Source organism: Solea solea, chromosome 1, assembly GCF_958295425.1.
Source record: "Solea solea chromosome 1, fSolSol10.1, whole genome shotgun sequence".
NCBI classification, from domain to species: Eukaryota; Metazoa; Chordata; class Actinopteri; order Pleuronectiformes; family Soleidae; genus Solea; species Solea solea.
This window is the reverse complement of record NC_081134.1, coordinates 1716422-1739562: the sequence shown is the minus strand read 5'-3', so window position 1 is coordinate 1739562 and position 23141 is coordinate 1716422. Positions and strand designations below refer to the sequence as shown.

The 23141-nt window shown below is 40.5% G+C and overlaps 1 protein-coding gene across 3 annotated transcripts in view; it reads left to right on the top strand.

Moving 5' to 3' along the window:
* kcnh2b (potassium voltage-gated channel, subfamily H (eag-related), member 2b) overlaps nt 1-23141 on the top strand; it is a 130823-nt gene that overhangs the window by 47652 nt on the left and 60030 nt on the right. The window contains exon 1 of one of the 3 annotated variants that reach the window (XM_058625456.1): nt 11635-11786. The exons of the other annotated variants lie outside the window; for them this stretch is intronic. Within the exon in view, the coding sequence (XP_058481439.1) occupies nt 11765-11786 (22 nt within the window). The 5' untranslated portion in view covers nt 11635-11764. Of the gene's footprint in view, nt 1-11634; nt 11787-23141 lie in introns of those variants that run through there. 3 annotated transcript variants of the gene reach the window in all.

The window sequence follows — 23141 nt, the reverse complement described above, 5'->3', positions numbered from 1 at the left end:
CAGACAGTGTGGGGAAGTCTTCTCCATATGATCATACACGTGCAGACGTATGTTTTCTCTTTCATGTCAGTTCTTCTTTGACTTTATTACATTAACTTAGTGAAGATATTCCTGTGAGTTGAGTCCAAACCTTCAGAACCATGCACACAGCGGTGTCGTCTCCTGATGTGGTTCTGTGCTTTATGTCAGTCTGTCCTCTCAGCTCCATAAGAGATGGACTCGTCGCAGTGAATGTGTCTCTGTGCAGACACTGTAATTAAAAACTGAGTGGAACTCGTAACCTTGTATCAAATGTGTGGCTGTAAGCAGCAAAGCACCCACTGGGAATATGTGACAGGTTATTTTAGCAGCCGAGGCAGAGGTAAGAAATTCTGACTGTGTGGATTCAGCATTCCTCCTCCTGTGAGAATACCAAGCACTGTGGAGTCAAGGTGACCGGCCCCGTCCTCCACGTCCCCGAGTTAATGGACACTGCTGCACACAACTGCTTCTGCCTGACCATGCATTTCCCTGACCCTTCCTGGAGCATAGTGGAGTGACTCTGCATCCTAAACTGCCACAGATAAGAGGATCTATGACGACAGGAGCCTGGAGTCAAGTGGGCACTGATTGCTTTTAAACGCTGCACTGATGTATTATAGATCGCATCAAAATGGTCGCCTTCTTTCCAAGTGTCAGTACTCAGGAAAGGAAGTCTAACTTTGTTTTTTTAAATAAAGTATAAGGTTCACAAAACTCAGAGACAACAACAAAATCTACAAGGTTCATACTTTCTGAAATTCTGCAGTCAAAACTAAATGTGAATGAAAGTCAACAAAATGATATTCAGGGGTTTATGGGTGCAGCTTCAGTTTCATCCTCCAGGAGCCGGAGTTTTCTTTGGTGTCTCACAGGTGTCATCGCTGTCATCAGTGAAGTGTGTGAAGGTTAACCAAACACTTTCTCACAAACCAGCTGCACAACCTCTGACGCAGGCTTGTGAAGAATCACGCGTGTCCTGTTTTTTATTTGAGATATTTGACCCGACTGTCAGGGCTGGACTCCCGTGATCCTGCTTTATAACGTCTCTGCTGGAATTGACACAGACAGGAAGTGGAAACATGTTGGTTGTGATGCAACATTAACTCACTGAACTTTAAATCTTAGCTGCCAACCTGAGGGCAGCTTCAGTGGCTTCACTCTCTCTTTGAGATCTGGCTTCTTGTGAAATGTAGGTTGCTGACCTCGGGCATCACGACTCCAAATAATGGTACCTGTAATTGAATCAGTTGGGTTTGTGTATATTTCCTTTTCTTTGTGTTCTTCCACCGACATCTTTTCTTTAATATCTCTAACCTCTGTGAGTTATTAAAGAACTTATGACCACAGAGGAAATTCTCTTTCTTTGACACTTAAAACCCATTTACAGAAAGTTTTGGTCTTTTATAACCGCCCCAGCAAACACACACACACACACACACACACACACACACACACACACACGCTCTCCCCTCAGAGCCCTCACTGTTGTCATGAAGAGCATAAACATACACATTTGGCCTCCTCTGTGTGTGTGTGTGTGTGTGTCTCACAGTCTTATCTCTCCAACGAGGCTTAATGGTGTAATGGAAACCACCAGTGCATGCTGGGAATGAGTGGAACGTAGACTGAGAAGTGTTTCATTACTTTTTCATTGGTCGTTTTTTTATGAGCATTTTTGAACTTGTACAAACACAAATTACATTTTTTGTGATCAAATTTTTATTTTATTTTCCAGACTTAGAAAAAAGGCCGTACATTTTAATTAAAAATTCAAAACATGAAGACAGACATAAGAATAAAAAAGATAAAACAAATTACAAATTTAAATGCATTCTAAAAGTAAAATGTGTTTGTTGGTGTACTGATAAAGGTTTGCCTAGGAAACATTTTTGACTTGTGTATAAATATTATAAATATTATAAATATTACGACAATAGAAGCAACAAAAGGCGCTTTTATTACACACGCTCTGTGTTCATGTCTTCATTTTTTCCTCTCTTAACCCTCTGAACTATTTAGTGCCACCTACTGCTCGTCTTTGTGAACAAACGTACGTATGTTTTTACAGAATTGTAGAAAATGTGGTCAAAATCAAGGCTAGTGATTGGTGAAGTAACTTTACATCACAGAGTTCTAGGTTTTTCCTTACTGATTATATTTGTGTTACGATCGATGAAGACAGTGGACAGAAGTGTGAGCAGAAACTCTTCAGTCGCTCTGATTTGAGTGTTTTCACTTGTGTTTAAAACCAACATGCAGTGACTTCTCATGTGAACATAGCCAGCGTTAATGTCAGGGCTGGTTATGCATTATCACATGACCTTTGTTCAATGAGCCGTAGCTCTTTTTTTCCTCTCTCTGTCCAAAGTGCCAAGTTTCATTAGAGCAGCTTATTGTCCAAAGTCTCACTGAAACACTGTGTAACCTCACCTGGACTTTTTAGTTCACCTCATTTAACCCGCAGACTCTTTCACAGCCATTTGAGTTATTCCCCAGAGTCTGCAGAGAGAAGTGCTGCTGAAGAACTGAGGAGTGAGCGAGAAGAAGGCAGTGAGACAGAAATAAATATGCTTGACATGATGAAGATGAGTTAATAGGATGTTGTTTGGCTGAAAATAGAGTTTGCTGTGGACGGTGTTAACGCTCGTAACACGCACAGAAATCACGTCACAAACTAATACAACTTACTAATATAATGTAATGTAATGTAATGTAATCTAATGTAATGTAATGTAATGTTTCAGTGCAGAACAAACAATGAATTGATTGTTTATTACAGTTATTACAAGAGAAACACACAATGTTTTTTATTGATTTCTACAAGGAAGATAAAACATGTTCTAGACACAAAATATCAACTTTAATATTCAATTATTTTGTAGAATAATATTTATTCTGATAAACAATTGAAAAGATTACATTAATAAAGAAACTTTACATAAATACTCTTATAAAACTTTAATTTTCAATAACCTGTTGCTAATGTGATTTTAACAAAGAGGTTTAATAAAGGTTTTAAACAGATGGTGAGACAGCACACGTGCACGTCCATGTTTGGACAACGCTGTTAAATATAATAATAATAATAATAATAATAAAAATAAAACAGAACCTGTTTTGAATGTTAATGGCTGCAGTTTTACATCTTTTCCATCAAAGCCGGCTGTTGTTCTGTCTCTATATCAGTTTCTATCCATTGAAGACAAAGTGAGTACGTGTGTTAAAGGTGAGGCAGCGCTGTGGCTGTGGCTCAGCAACACTCTCTGTCTCTGTCTCTGTAAGTGTTCTCTGCTCATCAGGGGGATTTCCATAAAGCATAAAGCCTTTTCTCCAGTCGAGCAGCCACCGTGCTTTATCTGCTGCCCTCCAGGGGAGCAGCTGCTCTGATTTAATTGTACAGTTCAGGATGACTGGATTTCACCTTCAGCTTCCACCGGCCTCAGCACATCTCACCCCATTACAGTCCTCTGCTTTACCCCTGAAGACGGAGAGAGGGAGGTGGCAGCAGCGGCGGGATGGACAGTACAGAGCTTTACTTTTATGCCAATGAAATCTGTTGATTTCAGCGAAATCGGAAACGGAAGCGACGGGAAGATGCAGATAGAAACAAGTGATGAGTAATAAAGAAAGAATTAAAGAGACCTGTGAACAGCTTGGTGTTTCAGGATGAGAACCACAGAGTCTGAACAACAATCAGTGAGAAGAGGGGCGAGGTTTCCTGCAGCAGATAAAGCTGATGATTGATCTCACAGCTTTTTAAAGATGCTCAACAACCACAGGTTTATTCCCTCAGTCTTGCAGTGGTGTTTGTTAAAGGTGCAGATGAAGTCAAACAGGGAGAGAATGTGGATCTGGTTTGATCTGGTTTTATCTGGTTTCCTTTTTTCTCCATCATATCCCATTCAAAGTGAGAACATGCAGCGTGTGGCTCTTTATTTGTGGCATTGTTACAAACACTATAGTCACTTTATGCTTTATATTTATTTATTATAACTAATAACATTTTGTGGTCACCTTTGGACTTTTTTTAAATGGAGCAGTTTGTCAAAAGGAGTATGAGTTCATGTTTTATTAATAATAATATTATTACAAACGTTCTGATTTAGAAAACAAACAGATATGTTCAAATGACACTGGTTTATTATACGGTGCATTAAAGGAAGACAGATTCATTCTGTAAGTGATGAATTCTTGTTTGTTAAGAATTTCCCAGAGGATTTAACAAGTTGAGCTGAAGCACGTAGTCACTGCAGCTCTGAATGGTTTCTCCTTTATATGCAGTATCTTCCTCCTTTGACAAGCTCTTTAAAGCCAACTCTTTTGAGACCCGCTTTGTCATTATTATGCAAATAGGGTAATCCACTTTATCTGTTGTAAATAAATTGAATAGTAATTAGGAGTGTGGTGTATTTGCATATATCCCAGAGCACAGTGACCATGTAGGAAAATAAAAATAAAAGAGAAGGAGTGAAGCAGAGAGAAACAAATGAGGAGACGCACTTTGAAGTTGACTGTGAGACAAACAGAGACACAGATGGACTTAGTTCAAGTATTGTTAACATCAGTGTTTGTTACTGGAACTGTGTTCACATGACAGCCACATTCAATTCTGATCCAATACAAATCAGTTTGGATTTAGAACGACAAGCATCTGACTTTGTGAACACTGTCCTCGGTGTGTAATGTCACACATCTGTGTGCACACACACACACACACACACACACACACACACACACACACACACACACACACACACAATGGTCCCCTCTACATTTGGCTTGAATGACTACTTTGCCCCAAAAGTCTATTAAATGCCTTATTTCCAATTACTGGTCATTCAGTTTATTTAGGAAGAACCAAAACCTGAACAACTGGAGCAAGACCAGGTCACCTCGAAGACTCAACACTAATGTAAAAGACTCAACACTAATGTAAAAGACTCAACACTAATGTAAAAGACTCAACACTAATGTAAAAGACTCAATACTAATGTAAAAGACTCAACACTAATGAGACTCAACACTAATGTAAAAGACTCAACACTAATGTAAAAGACTCAACACTCATGTAAAAGACTCAACACTCATGTAAAAGACTCAACACTAATGTAAAAGACTCAACACTAATGTAAAAGACTCAACACTAATGTAAAAGACTCAATACTAATGTAAAAGACTCAACACTAATGAGACTCAACACTAATGTAAAAGACTCAACACTAATGTAAAAGACTCAACACTCATGTAAAAGACTCAACACTCATGTAAAAGACTCAACACTAATGTAAAAGACTCAACACTAATGTAAAAGACTCAATACTAATGTAAAAGACTCAACACTAATGTAAAAGACTCAACACTAATGTAAAAGACTCAACACTAATGTAAAAGACTCAATACTAATGTAAAAGACTCAACACTAATGAGACTCAACACTAATGTAAAAGACTCAACACTAATGTAAAAGACTCAACACTCATGTAAAAGACTCAATACTAATGTAAAAGACTCAATACTAATGTAAAAGACTCAACACTAATGTAAAAGACTCAACACTCATGTAAAAGACTCAATACTAATGTAAAAGACTCAACACTAATGTAAAAGACTCAACACTCATGTAAAAGACTCAACACTCATGTAAAAGACTCAATACTAATGTAAAAGACTCAACACTAATGTAAAAGACTCAACTAATGTAAAAGACTCAACACTAATGTAAAAGACTCAATACTAATGTAAAAGACTCAACACTAATGAGACTCAACACTAATGTAAAAGACTCAACACTAATGTAAAAGACTCAACACTCATGTAAAAGACTCAACACTAATGTAAAAGACTCAACACTAATGTAAAAGACTCAACACTAATGTAAAAGACTCAACACTCATGTAAAAGACTCAATACTAATGTAAAAGACTCAATACTAATGTAAAAGACTCAACACTAATGTAAAAGACTCAACACTCATGTAAAAGACTCAATACTAATGTAAAAGACTCAACACTAATGTAAAAGACTCAACACTCATGTAAAAGACTCATATGGGGAAACATGTGGTTTTACAGCAGGCAAAAATCACAACAAGATAGAAAGAGAAGAAAAAAGGAAATAAGAATAAATAAATAAATAAGTAAGTAAAGCTGCTCACCAGCAGCACTGACCCGGAAAAAATCCCACAGCTGCTGACTTCTTTTGAGGCTTTTGTATTGGAGTCTTCAGGGCCACCTTACCTGTTTGACCTGTCAACAATGGCCTCTCCAGTGACACATGATACGCAGCACTTACACCTGGTACTTACTCTGTGTGCACTTGTCATCTATTATCACACACAGAGCAAACAGCAAAGCAAACTGAGTGAATCCACAGCAATAAAAAAACATGAAGGTGTAGCAGCTTTATTTATCTTTCCTTGAACTTTATTTCCACTTCTGTGCTTTATGAGTCTCTGGCAGCAGGTTTTTACTTTATCACAGTCCATCCTTCATCTGGAGTGAGAAAGAAATGACAGGCAAGAATACAAAATGTCACCAGGAGCGGTGTTTTCCTGTGTGGCGTTGTGTCTCAGCTGTGTGGTGTTGTGTCTCAGCTGTGTGGCGTTGTGTCTCAGCTGTGTGGTGTTGTGTCTCAGCTGTGTGGCGTTGTGTCTCAGTTGTGTGGTGTTGTGTCTCAGCTGTGGTGTTGTGTCTCAGCTGTGTGGTGTTGTGTCTCAGTTGTGTGGTGTTGTGTCTCAGCTGTGTGGCGTTGTGTCTCAGCTGTGTGGCGTTGTGTCTCAGTTGTGTGGTGTTGTGTCTCAGCTGTGGTGTTGTGTCTCAGCTGTGTGGTGTTGTTTCTCAGCTGTGTGGCGTTGTGTCTCAGCTGTGTGGTGTTGTGTCTCAGCTGTGTGGCGTTGTGTCTCAGCTGTGTGGCGTTGTGTCTCAGCTGTGTGGTGTTGTGTCTCAGCTGTGTGGCGTTGTGTCTCAGCTGTGTGGTGTTGTGTCTCAGCTGTGTGGCGTTGTGTCTCAGTTGTGTGGTGTTGTGTCTCAGCTGTGTGGCGTTGTGTCTCAGCTGTGTGGCGTTGTGTCTCAGCTGTGTGGCGTTGTGTCTCAGTTGTGTGGTGTTGTGTCTCAGCTGTGGTGTTGTGTCTCAGCTGTGTGGTGTTGTGTCTCAGCTGTGTGGTGTTGTGTCTCAGTTGTGTGGCGTTGTGTCTCAGTTGTGTGGCGTTGTTTCTCAGCTGTGTGGCGTTGTGTCTCAGTTGTGTGGTGTTCCATCGTTGAAACACATGTTAAACATGTTTAGACCACATTTTATTATATAGATTATATATTTGTCTGCTTGTTGAATGTGTTTGGTGTTCAAAGTTATTTTCACGTCTCACTAACATGTTTTACTAAAATCACAGCACAGGTAAAAAGCTCCGCAAACACTTATGTGACACGTCTGTCGGTCTATATGTTGATTTTCTTGGTTAAACTGCCGTACGAGGGAGAACAAACTCTCTAATCACATCGCTGTCTCCTTGAATTATAATTTGCGTGAACGGTCTGTTAATCTAGAGGGAAATTGGATTTGACCAGTGCTGTCTCTCTTGGGAAATTTCCATTTTTCAAAGTCCAGGCCTCCTGCTTTGATTAGAAGAACCATAGCCTGTTTTTCCTGCTTCACAGAGGCATTTTGAGCATGTTGACATGTGTGGACATCTGCAGCACTCACTCATTTCCTTCCACAGTCCATGAACTTACTCACTCATTCATTGTCATTCAGTTGAATATAAATACCACTACTGTAGTGCTAATAATATAAATATAGAGACTGGATCTAAATTGACACAGTGTACCTTTAATGCACAGTATGTATTCTGAGACATCGTGAAACTCTACAGAGAGATGACGTGTTTGAGCAGCTTCTCATTTTTATGCCAACCACAGCCAACACTCAGCCGTCCATGTCCTGACATTTACTCTGTGCTGGTTTCAGTGGACGAGAGGGAAATGACCAGACAGCTGACAAATATAATGAACCAGTAAGAAGAAGAAAAAGAAGCTCCTTCTGCGTTCTTTGACTGACACAAAGATTCAGATGCTCTGCTCTGTGATGTTTGTTAGTTCTCTTTTCTTCTGCTCTCAATAAGCTCTCTGTTGAAATGACTGTGTGTGTCTATACTTTACCATCCACACACACACACACACACACACACACACGGAAGCTGACACTGTAACAAGTAACGCTGCAAATTATATATATATATATATATATATATATATATATTATAATTATTTATATATATATATATATATTAATATATATTATTATATAACAAATGTGTCCATGCATAGTTTTTTATTATGATTAAAATAATCGGTTTCATGTGAGACGACTTGTATAATAATATTTGTAATACTTTTAGGCAGCATTAAGAAATAATGTAGATTATACACACACACAACTGTATGAGGGCACTCACGGTGGTGTAGTGGCTAGCATTGATGCCTCACAATGGTTCAAATTTCAGTTTGACTAACGTGTGTGAAGTTTGTATGTTCTCCCTGTGTGTGTGTGTGTGTGTGTGTGTGTGTCGGCAGGTGAGCACACTGTATTACAGCAGTAAGTGTGACAGACAGACAGACAGACAGACAGACAGGGGAGGTTAACACTGGACCTTGATGACCACAGTCAGCTGTGGAGTAAACACTCATTAACACATGTTCCCATTGATTTGACAGAAGGACAGTGCACACACACACACACACACATTACAGTTATAGTAACTGCAGTTCAATGAAAACCATGAGCTTACGATAGGTTTGTTTTTAGTCTTTATTTCATTCATTCAGTCCTTTCACATTCACGTAAACAGCAGCTGTCAAACACGTTGATTTAGCTCTTGTCAGATGTGTAGTGAGAAATCTGACTTCAATGCCAGTGAAATGCATCGATTCACGGAGAGATTTGGGATTTGAGTCGTGGCAGCACTACAGAGTGAATTTTGAAAAGGTGATTATTGATCTGAAAATGAACTCAGCCGCTCTGAGCAGCTACATACAGAAGAAGAAGAACTCAGGGCCAAGGCTCGCTGCTTTGATGCTGTTAAACTGTAATCCTTTTTAAGGCTCAGCAATAACAACAGTCTCCCTCAGCGACAGTGAAAACGGAGGAGGGAGGAGGCGAAGGATGGAGCTGATAGAGGTCGTAAAGGAACAGTTGGGTCTTTGGTCTTTGGCAGGTTTTGAGCAACCAGAAGGTCTCAGATAAATGTGTGTCCTGTTCAACCTTGATGCCCAGCCAGCTTGAGTCAGTTAAATGATGGCTGCTGGCTCCCACTGCAAGAGCCGCACATCAATTTACCATGGGCTGCAGAGGACAAGAGGGGAGGAGATGGAGGAAAGGATGGAGATATGAGGTCTATATGGGAAGGAAAAAAAGGGAGGACTGAAGACAGACAGACGGACGGACGGACAGAAGGACGGAGTAACGGAACACAGCAGGTGTCAGAGTTGGTCCAAGTTGTCAAGGTGACACATTGACGTAGTCATGACTCCAGGATGCTGCTTCCTGTCAAAGTCCAAGGTGAATGGCTCTCTGCGAGTGTGCGTGTGAGTGAGTGAGTGAGTGAGTGAGTGAGTGAGTGATGCCCCAGGTTCACGGCTGTCAGCCAGGCTAATGGAGGGCGCCACACTCGGCTGCCCACTGACTGACAGGTGCCAACCGAGGCCTTCGTCACGCAGGCACCGAGTCGGCGTGCCAGTTCACTTACAGCTGTGGAAGATGATGGTGACACAGAGATCAGTCGCTCGGCTAATGGTGACACACACTTCTGTGCTTGTCACTCAGTGACGAGAGTAGGCCATGAGATGAGATCTTAAAAGTTCCGTGACTCATCAAGCATAGACAAGAGGGTCGAGTTGCTGCTTTGAAATCGGAGTCGCCATCATCGGTGCCATTTTCACGCTGGCAGGCTGAGCTATGATCTGCACTTTTCCACATACAGGACCACAGTTCATATGCAGATGGAATCACTCACAGGACAGAAGGGAACGTACTTTCTTACTCTGTAAGTTTAGTGCAGGTGTAATAAAACAGAGTCTGAGGGAAGGACATCACTCACCTTACATCCAGGACAAAGACAAATGAAGAATAAAATGAATGTGGAGGCAAAAGAAAATCATTTCAAGAAAGAAACTTGTTCCATTTAAACATACTGAACTGGAGAACATACACAAATGAAGCCAGAAGACAGTGAGTCTGCAGGATCACTATTATATTATATTATATTATATTATATTATATTATATTATATTATATATTATTTTATTTTATTTTATTTTATTTTATTTTATTTTATTTTATTTTATTTTATTTTATTTTATATTATATTATATTATATTATATTATATATTATTTTATATTATATTATATACACATACTGCCATTTCAAATTCATCAAATAAACAGTAATACAATAGAACAACTGAACAATACCTGACAATAAGAACAAGTAAAAACAAACGTCATTGACAGTGATAGCAAATCATAATGAAGATTTATTGTTATAGTGTTAGGCCGAAATGTTTAAATGAAGCAAATACAAAAACATGAAAACAATGATTTTTTTCTGTTATAGTTTATAATAAGCACGTCTGTCACTTTTATGATGGGATGTCATTTGTGCCTTTGATTGTTTCAGAAACACTGAGTAGCTGCCTATCACAGTCTGTTTTCATTTGCTTTAAAAGTGAACATCCTGTACTCAAGGACGTTCTGTGCAGAAAGTTAGGAGAAAAGGAGGCTCCAAGCTAAGTGAAGAGTGAACTTGTGAAAAGAAATGGACCCTCATAAAAACTGTGTTTGAGTGGAGGACAACAGTCGTTCTATCTCCTGTCATGGCTCAGGTTCCTGTTGAGAGACAGCAGGCTGAGGTCCAACTGGTCAGTGGATGTGGGTGTCAAAGACAGATCTAACAGGAATGATGAGCACAGAGAGACTAAAGAGACAGGAGAGACCAAAGAGACAGGAGAGACCAAAGAGACTGGAGAAACTAAAGAGACAGGAGAGACCAAAGAGACAGGAGAAACTAAAGAGACAGGAGAGACTAAAGAGACAGGAGAGACCAAAGAGACAGGAGAGACCAAAGAGACTGGAGAAACTAAAGAGACAGGAGAGACCAAAGAGACAGGAGAGACTAAAGAGACAGGAGAAACTAAAGAGACAGGAGAGACCAAAGAGACAGGAGAGACCAAAGAGACAGGAGAGACCAAAGAGACAGGAGAGACCAAAGAGACAGGAGAGACCAAAGAGACAGGAGAGAGTAAAGAGACAGGAGAGACCAAAGAGACTGGAGAAACTAAAGAGACAGGAGAGACTAAAGAGACAGGAGAGACCAAAGAGACTGGATAAACTAAAGAGACAGGAGAGACCAAAGAGACAGGAGAGACCAAAGAGACTGGAGAAACTAAAGAGACAGGAGAGACCAAAGAGACAGGAGAGACCAAAGAGACAGGAGAGACTAAAGAGACAGGAGAAACTAAAGAGACAGGAGAGACTAAAGAGACAGGAGAGACCAAAGAGACAGGAGAGACCAAAGAGACTGGAGAAACTAAAGAGACAGGAGAGACTAAAGAGACAGGAGAGACCAAAGAGACTGGAGAAACTAAAGAGACAGGAGAAACTAAAGAGACAGGAGAGACCAAAGAGACAGGAGAGACTAAAGAGACAGGAGAGACCAAAGAGACAGGAGAGACTAAAGAGACAGGAGAGACCAAAAATGACCGTACCAACTTTAACTGGTAAGAAATAAAAACTTGTTTTACAATTGTTATATTATATATATATATTGATCTGAATAATTGTGAGGTCCTTGAATGACTGGAAACATTGAAAATAAGTGAATGGTGATGAGCCACACATTATTCTCAGGTCATTAACATGAAATATTAATGATTTTCCGCATTTATGATTAACAAGATAATGGAAATTCACCACAAGCAACTTATTGTGAGAGCTTTTTTAACTTAACGTGTGATAACAATCGGATGTTTTATAAAAGGTTCTGAGAGTCAGGACCACAGGACCACAGGACTGTGGGCTGAGACCGAGAGAAGACGATGGTAAACAGGATGAGGAGTGAAAGTGATGTCTCTTCCCTGGAGAGGGAGGGGCTGAGCAGAACAGAAATGAGACGAGCAGCAGCAGCACAGACACACTTAATCTCAGCTTTGCTAATTGCTCAGATCAAATTGCTGCCTCTGCATTTATCCAGGGACAGTGAGTGTGATCGCCTGCAGCACAATCACTGACATTGTAATAACGCTTTAATTGCTCAGGGTCTGAGCTTCAACAAGATGTCAGACCGTTCACAGCCTCTTACTTTGCTGTGCTTCAAGTCTCTTCTCGTGGCTTATCCATGACATCATCATCATCATCATCATCATCATCATCATCATCATCGTCGTCGTCTGCTTCTCTCCACAAGATTAAAGACGACCCGAGCGGTTCAAATGTTTAACTTCAGTCAGAGAAACACCTGCAAATACAGTCTTTGTGTTCTGAGTGTGTGGAGTTACAATGAAGGAAGAGGGCAAAGGTCAAGCCACACATTGTCATTAATCCTCTGGAAGCAGCCATTCATGCGCTCATTAGCACTAACCACTCACTACAACTCACATGTGCTTTAAATGTGGGAGAAGCAGCACCGACGGTCAACAGTGCTCATTCACGACGTCTCACTGCATCAGACACATGTCTCACTGCATCAGACACATGTCTCACTGCATCATGAACTTGTCTCACTGCATCATGAACATGTCTCACTGCATCATAAACGTGTCTCACTGCATCATATACATGTCTCACTGCATCATGAACATGTCTCACTGCATTATAAACATGTCTCACTGCATCAGAAACATGTCTCACTGCATAACCATATCTCACTGCATCATAACCATGTCTCACTGCATCAGAAACATGTCTCACTGCATCATAACCATGTCTCACTGCATCAGAAACATGTCTCACTGCATCATGAAAATGTCTCACTGCATCATGAACGTGTCTCACTGCATCATGAAAATGTCTCACTGCATCATGAACAGTCTCACTGCATCATAACCATATCTCACTGCATCAGAAACATGTCTCACTGCATCATGAACGTCTCTCACTGCATCATGAAAATGTCTCACTGCATCATGAACGTGCCTCACTGCATCATGAACGTGCCTCACTGCATCATGAACAGTCTCACTGCATCAGAAACATGTCTCACTGCATCACGAACGTGTCTCACTGTCATGAAAATGTCTCACTGCATCATGAACGTGCCTCACTGCATCATGAACATGTCTCACTGCATCATGAACAGTCTCACTGCATCATGAACAGTCTCACTGCATCATGTACGTGTCTCACTGCATCATGAACATGTCTCACTGCATCAGAAACATGTCTCACTGCATCATGAACATGTCTCACTGCATCAGAACCATGTCTCACTGTCATTTTGAGCTAACGTCAAGTTTTATGTCCAAGAAAACTAAAAAACTAAACTGATGTGAATCATCAAAGTTTTTATCTGATTTTTGTGTCATGGATAAATCAGGTTTTATTCATACTTTAGTGAAAAATGTTCACTTCTGTCAAACACAAGCTGCTGGTTCTCACAAAGACATGGAGGTGAATTACTGTAGTGCAGTCTAGACTCAACATGCCCTCAACTCTATGTGCTCATAAAGACAACAATGAGCTCTGTACAGAGACATAAGACAGAAACTTTACAACGTTGTAGAGAGCAGAGATGATTATGTGTAACGAGAAGAAGACACTGTGTTGCTGCATCACCACGTGTTCAGGACGCGTATAATGACCTATTCACCACACACTGTCTTCCATAGACACATCAGCTAAGCTGCTTGATTTTATAGCCCATTTATATATATATATATATATATATATATATAAAAATATATATAAATATATACATATATATATATATATATATATATATATATATATATATATATAAATATAGACTATTTTCAACGCTGGTCGGGGGCGTGCGATTGCTGTGTTCACACAAGCCCTTTAGAACCCGTCCAGTTTAGACACTCAGTTGTGTTTGTGTGTCACACTGTGTTTAACGAGCATATCTATACAAACATCAATGCCAAACATCACTCATACACTGATTGACCCCTTAATTAAATACACTTAACGGAAGCATTAAGACTTAACGCTGGTCAGTGACATCATCAGCTGGTGACAAATGATATGTAACACAAATCATCACAAAGTCAGGTGGTCTTAATCAGGAATAGTTCATTATTAATGTGTGTGTGTATGATTCATTTTGGACTGACTGTAACTGTGGATTTAAAGGCAGTAGTGTTGATGGAAGTGGAGTAAATACAGACGGATCCTTTCCTCCTCAGGAGTTTATGTATCATATTATATTCTGTTGTTGTTACCAGACGTGTGTGTGTGTCTTTTGTTGAACTAATGATAATGTAACTCTTTTAATAGTAGTGGACAACAACAGCAGCTCTGTCTGTGCGTCCTGTGATGGAGTTTGGGTTCAGCTTTAACTGAAGCGTCACACTGATCCTTGTTCCTCACTCTGCCCCTGGTGTTCACAGACAAGTACTGCACTAAAAGCTTTGTGACCAGAGTGTGACCACAAACACAGTGAGCTTGGTTAATAACCACAGAGTGACCAGTCACATTATCATCATTTATACATCATCACCACTGTTTGTTATATAACTGTCATTTACATCATGTCACTTCACACTGAGTCAAATACACTGTCATAAATGTTTTAGCGAGGCTGGAGATGACCTTTGACCTGCACGACAAACAGTGGCGCAAAGCAAACTAGGCACAAGAGGGGATACAATGTCAACAGTATAAACAGTATAACATAGATATAAAACATAGTAACGCAGTTATACATGAAGGATTTTAAGCTTTTACTGAGGACGGTCGTGAAATCTGAACTCTTCTGAATTTGAATGAGTGTTTAGTGATGACAACAATGACTGGACACAGTCAGAGAACAGTGAAAGACGCACACACACACACACACACACACACACACACACACACACACACACACTTACCCCCAAACTTCACTCACAAGCTCAGATGCAGCTCTGTTGCCTCCTCATCAGTTTTCTTTATCTCTGTCTCTCTCTCTGGCTCACTCACTCACTCACTCACTCACTCACTGACTCACTCACTCACTCACACTCCCACACAGTGCTGTTAAGTCACACACACATGTGCTTGACTGTGCTCAGCCTCAGCTGCTCACAGGCTGCTTTAGTGCCTCTGAGAATAGAACGGTGATATTTAGCTCAACACAAACACACACTCACACTCTCAGTGCTCTAATTCCTCACACATGTGATTGTCATGTGCAGATGAGCTGTTGTGATGATTGTGCTGAAGTGGATCCCGTCTCCCGGTCTTTAGGTCTCGGCGTGTTGTTGCATCACTGACGCGGTGGTTGCTAAGGCTGGTGTCATATCATGAGATAAACACAGCTTTTACCTCGACACATGAACACAAACCACTTGATTCACTGAAGCGTGTGATGTTTCCCACGTCGGCCGTCGCTCGCTCGGTAGCTCGTTAGCTCGTTAGCTGCTCATTTATTGATTGGAGAAATCTTCATATTCATCAAACTAATGGGCCACACAGCATGGACGTGGTGGTTTGATCATTGGGCCAATCATGGATTGATTTGTTCATTACATAGATAAACAATGCTCAGGTGTGTGTGTGTTTTCTTGTATTTGTGGCTTTGTGAGGACCAAAAATCATATAAACCATACGGAGTGAGGACATTTTGACATATCGATATTACATCTGTGTAACTGTCTTCACATGAAAGCTGTTTTTTATACAGTGGTGAGCAGACTTCCCTCTGTAGGATCTGAGGTGGAGGTGTGGAAGAGGTCAGACAGAGGTCAGACAGAGGTCAGACAGAGGTCAGACAGGTGCTGAGGAGGACGATTTAGTTTGTGAAGTGCAGATAGACAGGAGTTAAAGGTTAAAGGTTAAAATATCTCATTATAATTCTTCTGATACATATGACAGTAATTGTTCAGCCTGTTTTAACACATTTAACACATGACTGCGCACACACACACACACACACACACACACACACACACACACTTCCTCTCTACCTACAGATGGAGAATGAGTTGAGGAGAGTAAGAGGAAACTGAGGGAAGAGAAATAAAAAGGGTGACAGGATGAATGACTGTGTGTGTGTGTGTGTGTGTGTTGTGTGTGTCTAGGACTCTGTTTTACACTGGTTTCTATCACACAGCTTATAAAGTGACAGCTAGTGACACACACACACACACACACACACACACACACTGTAACACTGACAATTCCCTCTCCTCTGACTTTATTGTTTCTGCTTTTACGCAGATTTTCCACCTTTGTTACCAAGGCAATGATTTCCCTGAGTTTATGAAACCATGCCTTTAAATGTAGGGAGCAGGTGGTGGCCAGTGTTTGTCGAATCCTCCCATCATCCTTAATGGAATAAAAAGATGATGATGATGAGGATGATGATGATATCAAGGCCAGAGCTTTGTCTTCCTGTGTGTGTGTGTGTGTCCTCTGTCCTCTTATCACCACCGCTGCACATCTGCTCTCACACTCCTGCTTTTACTTCAATCATTTTCTTTTCGCTTTCACTCATTTTCCTCAACTCTCTGTCGTCGGTGCAGGATCTTGTTCCTCCGTCATTGTTCTCCTCTCACTCTCTAATGCAGATGATTGGCTCATTACAGTGAACAAGCTCCTCCTCAAGCCTAAACCACAGAGCATCAGCCCGACAATCACTCACAGTGATGCAGAGGAGACGGTAACAGATGATCTTTTGGAAAGCGCTGGCTGCTTCAATGAGCTCACAGCAAACAGCAGTGGACTAATGTTTCTTACACCAGCTTCGACCTCCATCTGGATGTTAGCACAGATAACTCATACATTCCCTCCTGGTGTGAATGGTTGTGTGTCAAATCTGTAATATTGAAAGTAATATTATGGAGGCAGATAATGTGAGTAATTTAGGAGCTAACATCAGCTCGTTTCCCTGCATGAGTTCACAGAACAGAGAGGAAAAGTTCTAATTGGATGTAAAAAAAAAGGACAAGGGTGCAGCAGGGGGGCCCTGGCCCATTGGGGGCGCCAGCGCTGCATCTGAGCAAAGCATGAATGTTTTGTGAATGACTTTATTCATTTTATGCAAATGACTTGGGTCACGTCAGACACCTGCTCTCAGTCAACACAAAACACACAAGCACACGTTTTACCTGTCAAACAAACTCTGTGCTCTTCAGGTCACCACAGCTGAGCCAACACCACACACACGCACATGCACACACACACACACACACGCACACGCACACACACGCACACACACACTGGCTCTGTGTCAGTCAGTGTTGAACCTGAGATTCGAGGCCTGGTTGAAACATTTCTCTCTGTATTTTCCGCAGCCGTAGAAAAGCTTCACGTGAACTTGTCGTGCCGTGTTTTCTGGAGGTCGTCGTCTTGTGCTGCCGTCATGTTTTCTGGTCTGTGATGCGAGCAGAAGGGCAGTCGTTACAAACTGCCCTCTCACAGTTTTACACCAGAACTGTTGTAAAAAAAAAATATGAATTCATTTATTTACTTTACTTTAGGGGAAAACACGAATAGAGAACATAAGGTTGTAAAAAAAGAATATTTTGTACCAACAGTAGTTTAGAACCCATTTATTTGCATGTATAATATTCATGACTCCGTTGTTGATTGTTTATTTTTGGCCAGTTTGAAACATTTAGCTGTGACATCTGTTACCTCAGACACACTGAAATGCTTTCTTGGCACCTGTACTTCATTCTGGCTCCGCTGTGCTCAACAACTCATTCAAACATTTGTCACTTTCTTCATACTGTTCCTTCTATCTATCTATCTATCTATCTATCTATCTATCTATCTATCAGTTTTGGATTGTGGGAGTGAAGTGGAGAAAACCCTCAGTCAATAGGGATTTGAACTGGTGACCTTCTTGCTGTGAGGCAATAATACGAACCACTGCAGTGTGTCTTCAGTAGAAGGATCTCTCTGCTAAATGAAGAGTGAGTGGATGAGAATCTGTTTCAGATCACAGTCGAACTGGCTCAGAATTTTAAAATCTAGCTTGGACTCAGTTTCCTGCACCGTGTTCATGGTTTGGCTCAGTATTCTGCTTAATGCAGGGAGCATCTAAAGACTTTAACATGTGTTTAACTGTAGCACTGGTGACATTATTATGGGATGGTGAGATGAAGCAGATATCATTCTTCATGTGCACACAAACCCCCTGCTGCTCAAAGACTGTTAAACAGTCATTTTATCAATTAGCGAAACACTCAAGACTGACCTGCAACAGCAGCCATGGAGATTCATTCATCTTTATACACTTCATGTATCATGCATGTATTCATTCATATAAATAATGTCTATGATGGGTACAGTACGTAACATGACAATACAATCTAGTATTACTTATCAATAAATAATGTTTGAATAATAAGTCATTATGACAATATATATACTGTGTGTGTATACTGTATATACATATACTGTATATACTTATATATACATATATGTATATACATTACGTCAGTACATCAGTACGTCAGTACGTCAGTACATCAGTACCTCAGTACATCAGTACCTCAGTACATCAGTACCTCAGTACCTCAGTACGTCAGTACATCAGTACCTCAGTACCTCAGTGATCTCCTCCACATTAACACACCACTGTTCTCTGAGGTCTATTTCTTGATATTACTGCAGAAGAAGAGGGAACATAAGTTATGGCTGAGTGGAGAGTCTCAAGGTCTAGGACAGAGTGGCACCTCCTTACACTAAACATCACTCAACATCAACACTCTCAATCCAAACATCCCAAAAACCTTGGTTTACAATATTATACTTCATACACAATATTGTAAAATAACATTTAAACTATACAACAAATATAAAAGCACAAAAATAGCGTCACATGTCTTTGTAATCTGTTTTTCTATTTCTTTCTTCTCTACTATTTATTTATTTGAGATTCAATATCATCGATTTATCACCAAAGTCTGATATGAAAGGAAGAGAATGTTTCATCATACACGAGTCACCTCTGCCCATTCTTCATGAAAGGGTTCTCATTCACACACTGATCACATCTCACATTGATTCCTGTGACTCGCCTCTCTTTGGTTTCCCCTCCCACTCCTGTACATTAACACGCCCCCACACATAATAATAATAATGCTTTTTATTTACAAGTGCCTTTCAAACATTCAAGGACACTTTACAAAAACAGACGACACAGTAAACAGGTCATGGAGTGAAATTACAGAGAGTAGGTTATTTTGAACAGGTTGAGGAAGAGCGTCAGAGTTACAGATGTCAGAGTTGAAGAAGAGCGTCAGAGTTACAGATGTCAGAGTTGAAGAAGAGCGTCAGAGTTACAGATGTCAGAGTTGAAGAAGAGCGTCAGAGTTACAGATGTCAAAGTTGAAGAAGAGCGTCAGAGTTACAGATGTCAGAGTTGAGGAAGAGCGTCAGAGTTACAGATGTCAGAGGTGAAGAAGAGCGTCAGAGTTACAGATGTCAGAGTTGAAGAAGAGCGTCAGAGTTACAGATGTCAGAGTTGAGGAAGAGCGTCAGAGTTACAGATGTCAGAGTTACAGATGTCAGAGTTGAGGAAGAGTGTCAGAGTTACAGATGTCAGAGTTGAGGAAGAGCGTCAGAGTTACAGATGTCAGAGTTGAAGAAGAGCGTCAGAGTTACAGATGTCAGAGTTGAGGAAGAGCGTCAGAGTTACAGATGTCAGAGTTGAGGAAGAGCGTCAGAGTTACAGATGTCAGAGTTGAAGAAGAGCGTCAGAGTTACAGATGTCAGAGTTGAGGAAGAGCGTCAGAGTTACAGATGTCAGAGTTGAGGAAGAGCGTCCGAGTTACAGATGTCAGAGTTGAAGAAGAGCGTCAGAGTTACAGATGTCAGCGTTGAGGAAGAGTGTCAGAGTTACAGATGTCAGAGTTGAGGAAGAGTGTCAGAGTTACAGATGTCAGAGTTGAAGAAGAGCGTCAGAGTTACAGATGTCTGCTGGGAGTGAATTCTAGCCCCTGAAGTTGTTGGATGGGGGTTCTGGTTCTGGTTCTGGTTCTGGTTCTGGTTGATGCAGCAGCTGAATGCCAATAGTCTCTCGTCTTCTTCTGTTCACCTCAATGTGCCATCTGCCTGCTTGCAGTACCACTGATAGAGACAGAGGGAGACAGAGAGCAGGACTGTAGTTATGTGTGTGTGTGTGTGTGTGTCCATAACAACACAGAAAGACATAATTATGATAATTAGCATCAGAGAAAGAGGCTTGAGCTTGTTCACATTGATGTGTCTCCATTTTCTCCAGAATTAAAAACAACATGTAAAACTAAAGCAAATTTTATTTATTTATTATCAGATATATTTAAATATGTTGTAAATCAACAGTTCAGGACTCAAACTGCAGAGGGCAGCATTTGACCTCTTGTTGACGCATGTCCTGTGTTTACTGTTGTCTCAGAGACGTGTCCTGTGATCACTGTTGTCTCAGAGACACATGTCCTGTGTTTACTGTTGTCTCAGAGACGTGTCCTGTGATCACTGTTGTCTCAGAGACACATGTCCTGTGTTTACTGTTGTCTCAGAGACGTGTCCTGTGATCACTGTTGTCTCAGAGACACATGTCCTGTGTTTACTGTTGTCTCAGAGACGTGTCCTGTGATCACTGTTGTCTCATGTGTCCTGTGATCACTGTTGTCTCAGAGACACATGTCCTATGATCACTGTTGTCTCATGTGTCCTGTGATCAGTCTCAGAGACACTTGTCCTATGATCACTGTTGTCTCATGTGTCCTATGATCACTGTTGTCTCATGTGTCCTGTGATCAGTCTCAGAGACACTTGTCCTATGATCACTGTTGTCTCATGTGTCTTGTGATCAGACAGTCAGATCTTGTTTGTTAGAAAACAGAAAACAGTATATAAAGCAGTGAAATGATGAAATGACTGAGTGTAATATAATAAAGTGGATATTTAAGAGAAAGTGTTCCTCACTTTAATGTTTCTTAAAATGCTGATTCATGTCATTGTGTCGTGCTCTTTAAAGCTGATGGTAAATGAAGAAGTCACAGTGTGCAGTCGCTCTGTGATACTTAGTCTTTGTCGTTAATAATTGATGAAACAATCCTCCTTTTCATTTTCCTCTGTGATGAACGACACTGGGATTTAAACGGCGTTTCTTTGCTGTGCTCTGATTAAAAGCTCAGTCGCTGACCTGCTGCCACTCACCTGTCTCACTGGATCTGTTTTTATTTTGTATTTCTTTAATGTCCTCTGACCTTCTCTGTCCTCTGTGTGATAGACATGAACCATGAGCTTCATGTCTGTCTGATGTGGAAAATGTAAACTCTAGCGTTTCATATTCACAGTAAATCAAAGCTGTTTAAGGAAACATTGAAGCTTCAGAGAATTCAACCATCAACCTGCTGAGTTTCTCATTAGAAGATGAAATGTGTCAACATTACACAGCCTTTTCTGACAGACACTGACGCTGCATTAACCTCAGTGACACAAAGTGACCACACGAGGCAGCAGAGGACCAGCAGCTCCTGTGTCCTTTGGTGTGGGAGAGTGAGTGCTTTACAAACTTCATTTCCTGTTGGAAAAGTCTCTCTCACAGTGAGATAAGCAGAGTTCTTATGGGTCCTTGAAATTCTTGAAAGTTTCATAATAATAATAATTCAAGGTCCTTGAAAGTTTTTAAAAATGTCCCTAAATAGACATGGGTCATTGAAAGTGCTTGGATTTAGTGCAGTAAAGAATTTAGGTAAACGTCTTCCTTGTTTGTTACGACGCCACCTACTGTTTGATGGCCTGCGTTGCTTGATGGACGTAGACGAGGCCAACACTGGACAAACGTGGAGACATCATCAGTGTTGTGGACACTGTCTCTCTGAGCCAGTTCTACCGATTCTGTGCAGAACAAATGACGTGAGAGTCCAACATCTTTGTGTCTCCAAAGACAAAAGACAAAGACTGACTTTGACCAAGATCCTAAGGACAATCACTTGTGGACAGTGGACGCCATCATGGACAAAGTTGTCCTCCCATCTTAAGCTGAGTCAGCACATTCAGTTCTTGATTTTGAGGGAATTGGTCGTGGAAAGTCCTTGAAAAGGTCCTTGAATTTGATGTCAACCAAGGAAGAGACCAACAGAAATACTTTATATAACAATGAAGATATTATCACAATACAAACCTATAACACTATTTATTACAGTGTAACTAAAGTGTGTGTGTGTGTGTGTTAGTTTGTTAAAACACCTTTGAGTGTCATTATACAAACTGCTGTGTAATCCTTTCATTACTTCCCCTCAGTTGGTTGATTGAACCCTTAATCTGTTTTGTGTTAATCCATTTGTTTTAATCCTCTAAGAGATTATGATCCTAACTTCTGATCTAACACACTCTATGATGTTCTGTGGCTGAAAGGGAACATGTTGCTTTCTCAGGCTTAAAAGTATTGTGAAGATAAAATGGATCCCTGACCTGTTTCAGACTTCAGTGTGGTCCAACATCAGGTCCCTGAGGACAAAGACAAATCCTGTCCTCTCTTGTCTCCTGACAGACAGATGTTCTCAAGTCACTTTCAAATCCTATCTGAGCAACCAAGACTTTCAGATTGAAACAGAGTTTTAAAAATCAGATCACAATCACATTCAAAATCACCTCAGTATGTGGTTTGAATCCGCTTTGAATATATTTTTAAGAGCTGTCCCAGTGTAAAAAAAATCATGCTAGATACAAATATGATTAAAAATCAATGTGTATACATCTGATGTAAAAGCCCTTTGAGTCATTTTACATCTTTAAACTCTGAAGCTGTTAACATCACATTTGTGCTGAGTCATTTCAAGCTATGTAAAGATATAATTCTCAGGTGTGTAACAGATATTATTTTCCCAAGAGGAAATAAACAGCCCACAACATGACTCAGCTAAAATACTTGAATGAGTATGAGACAGAATATTTTGTCGACTCATCCCTGGTGT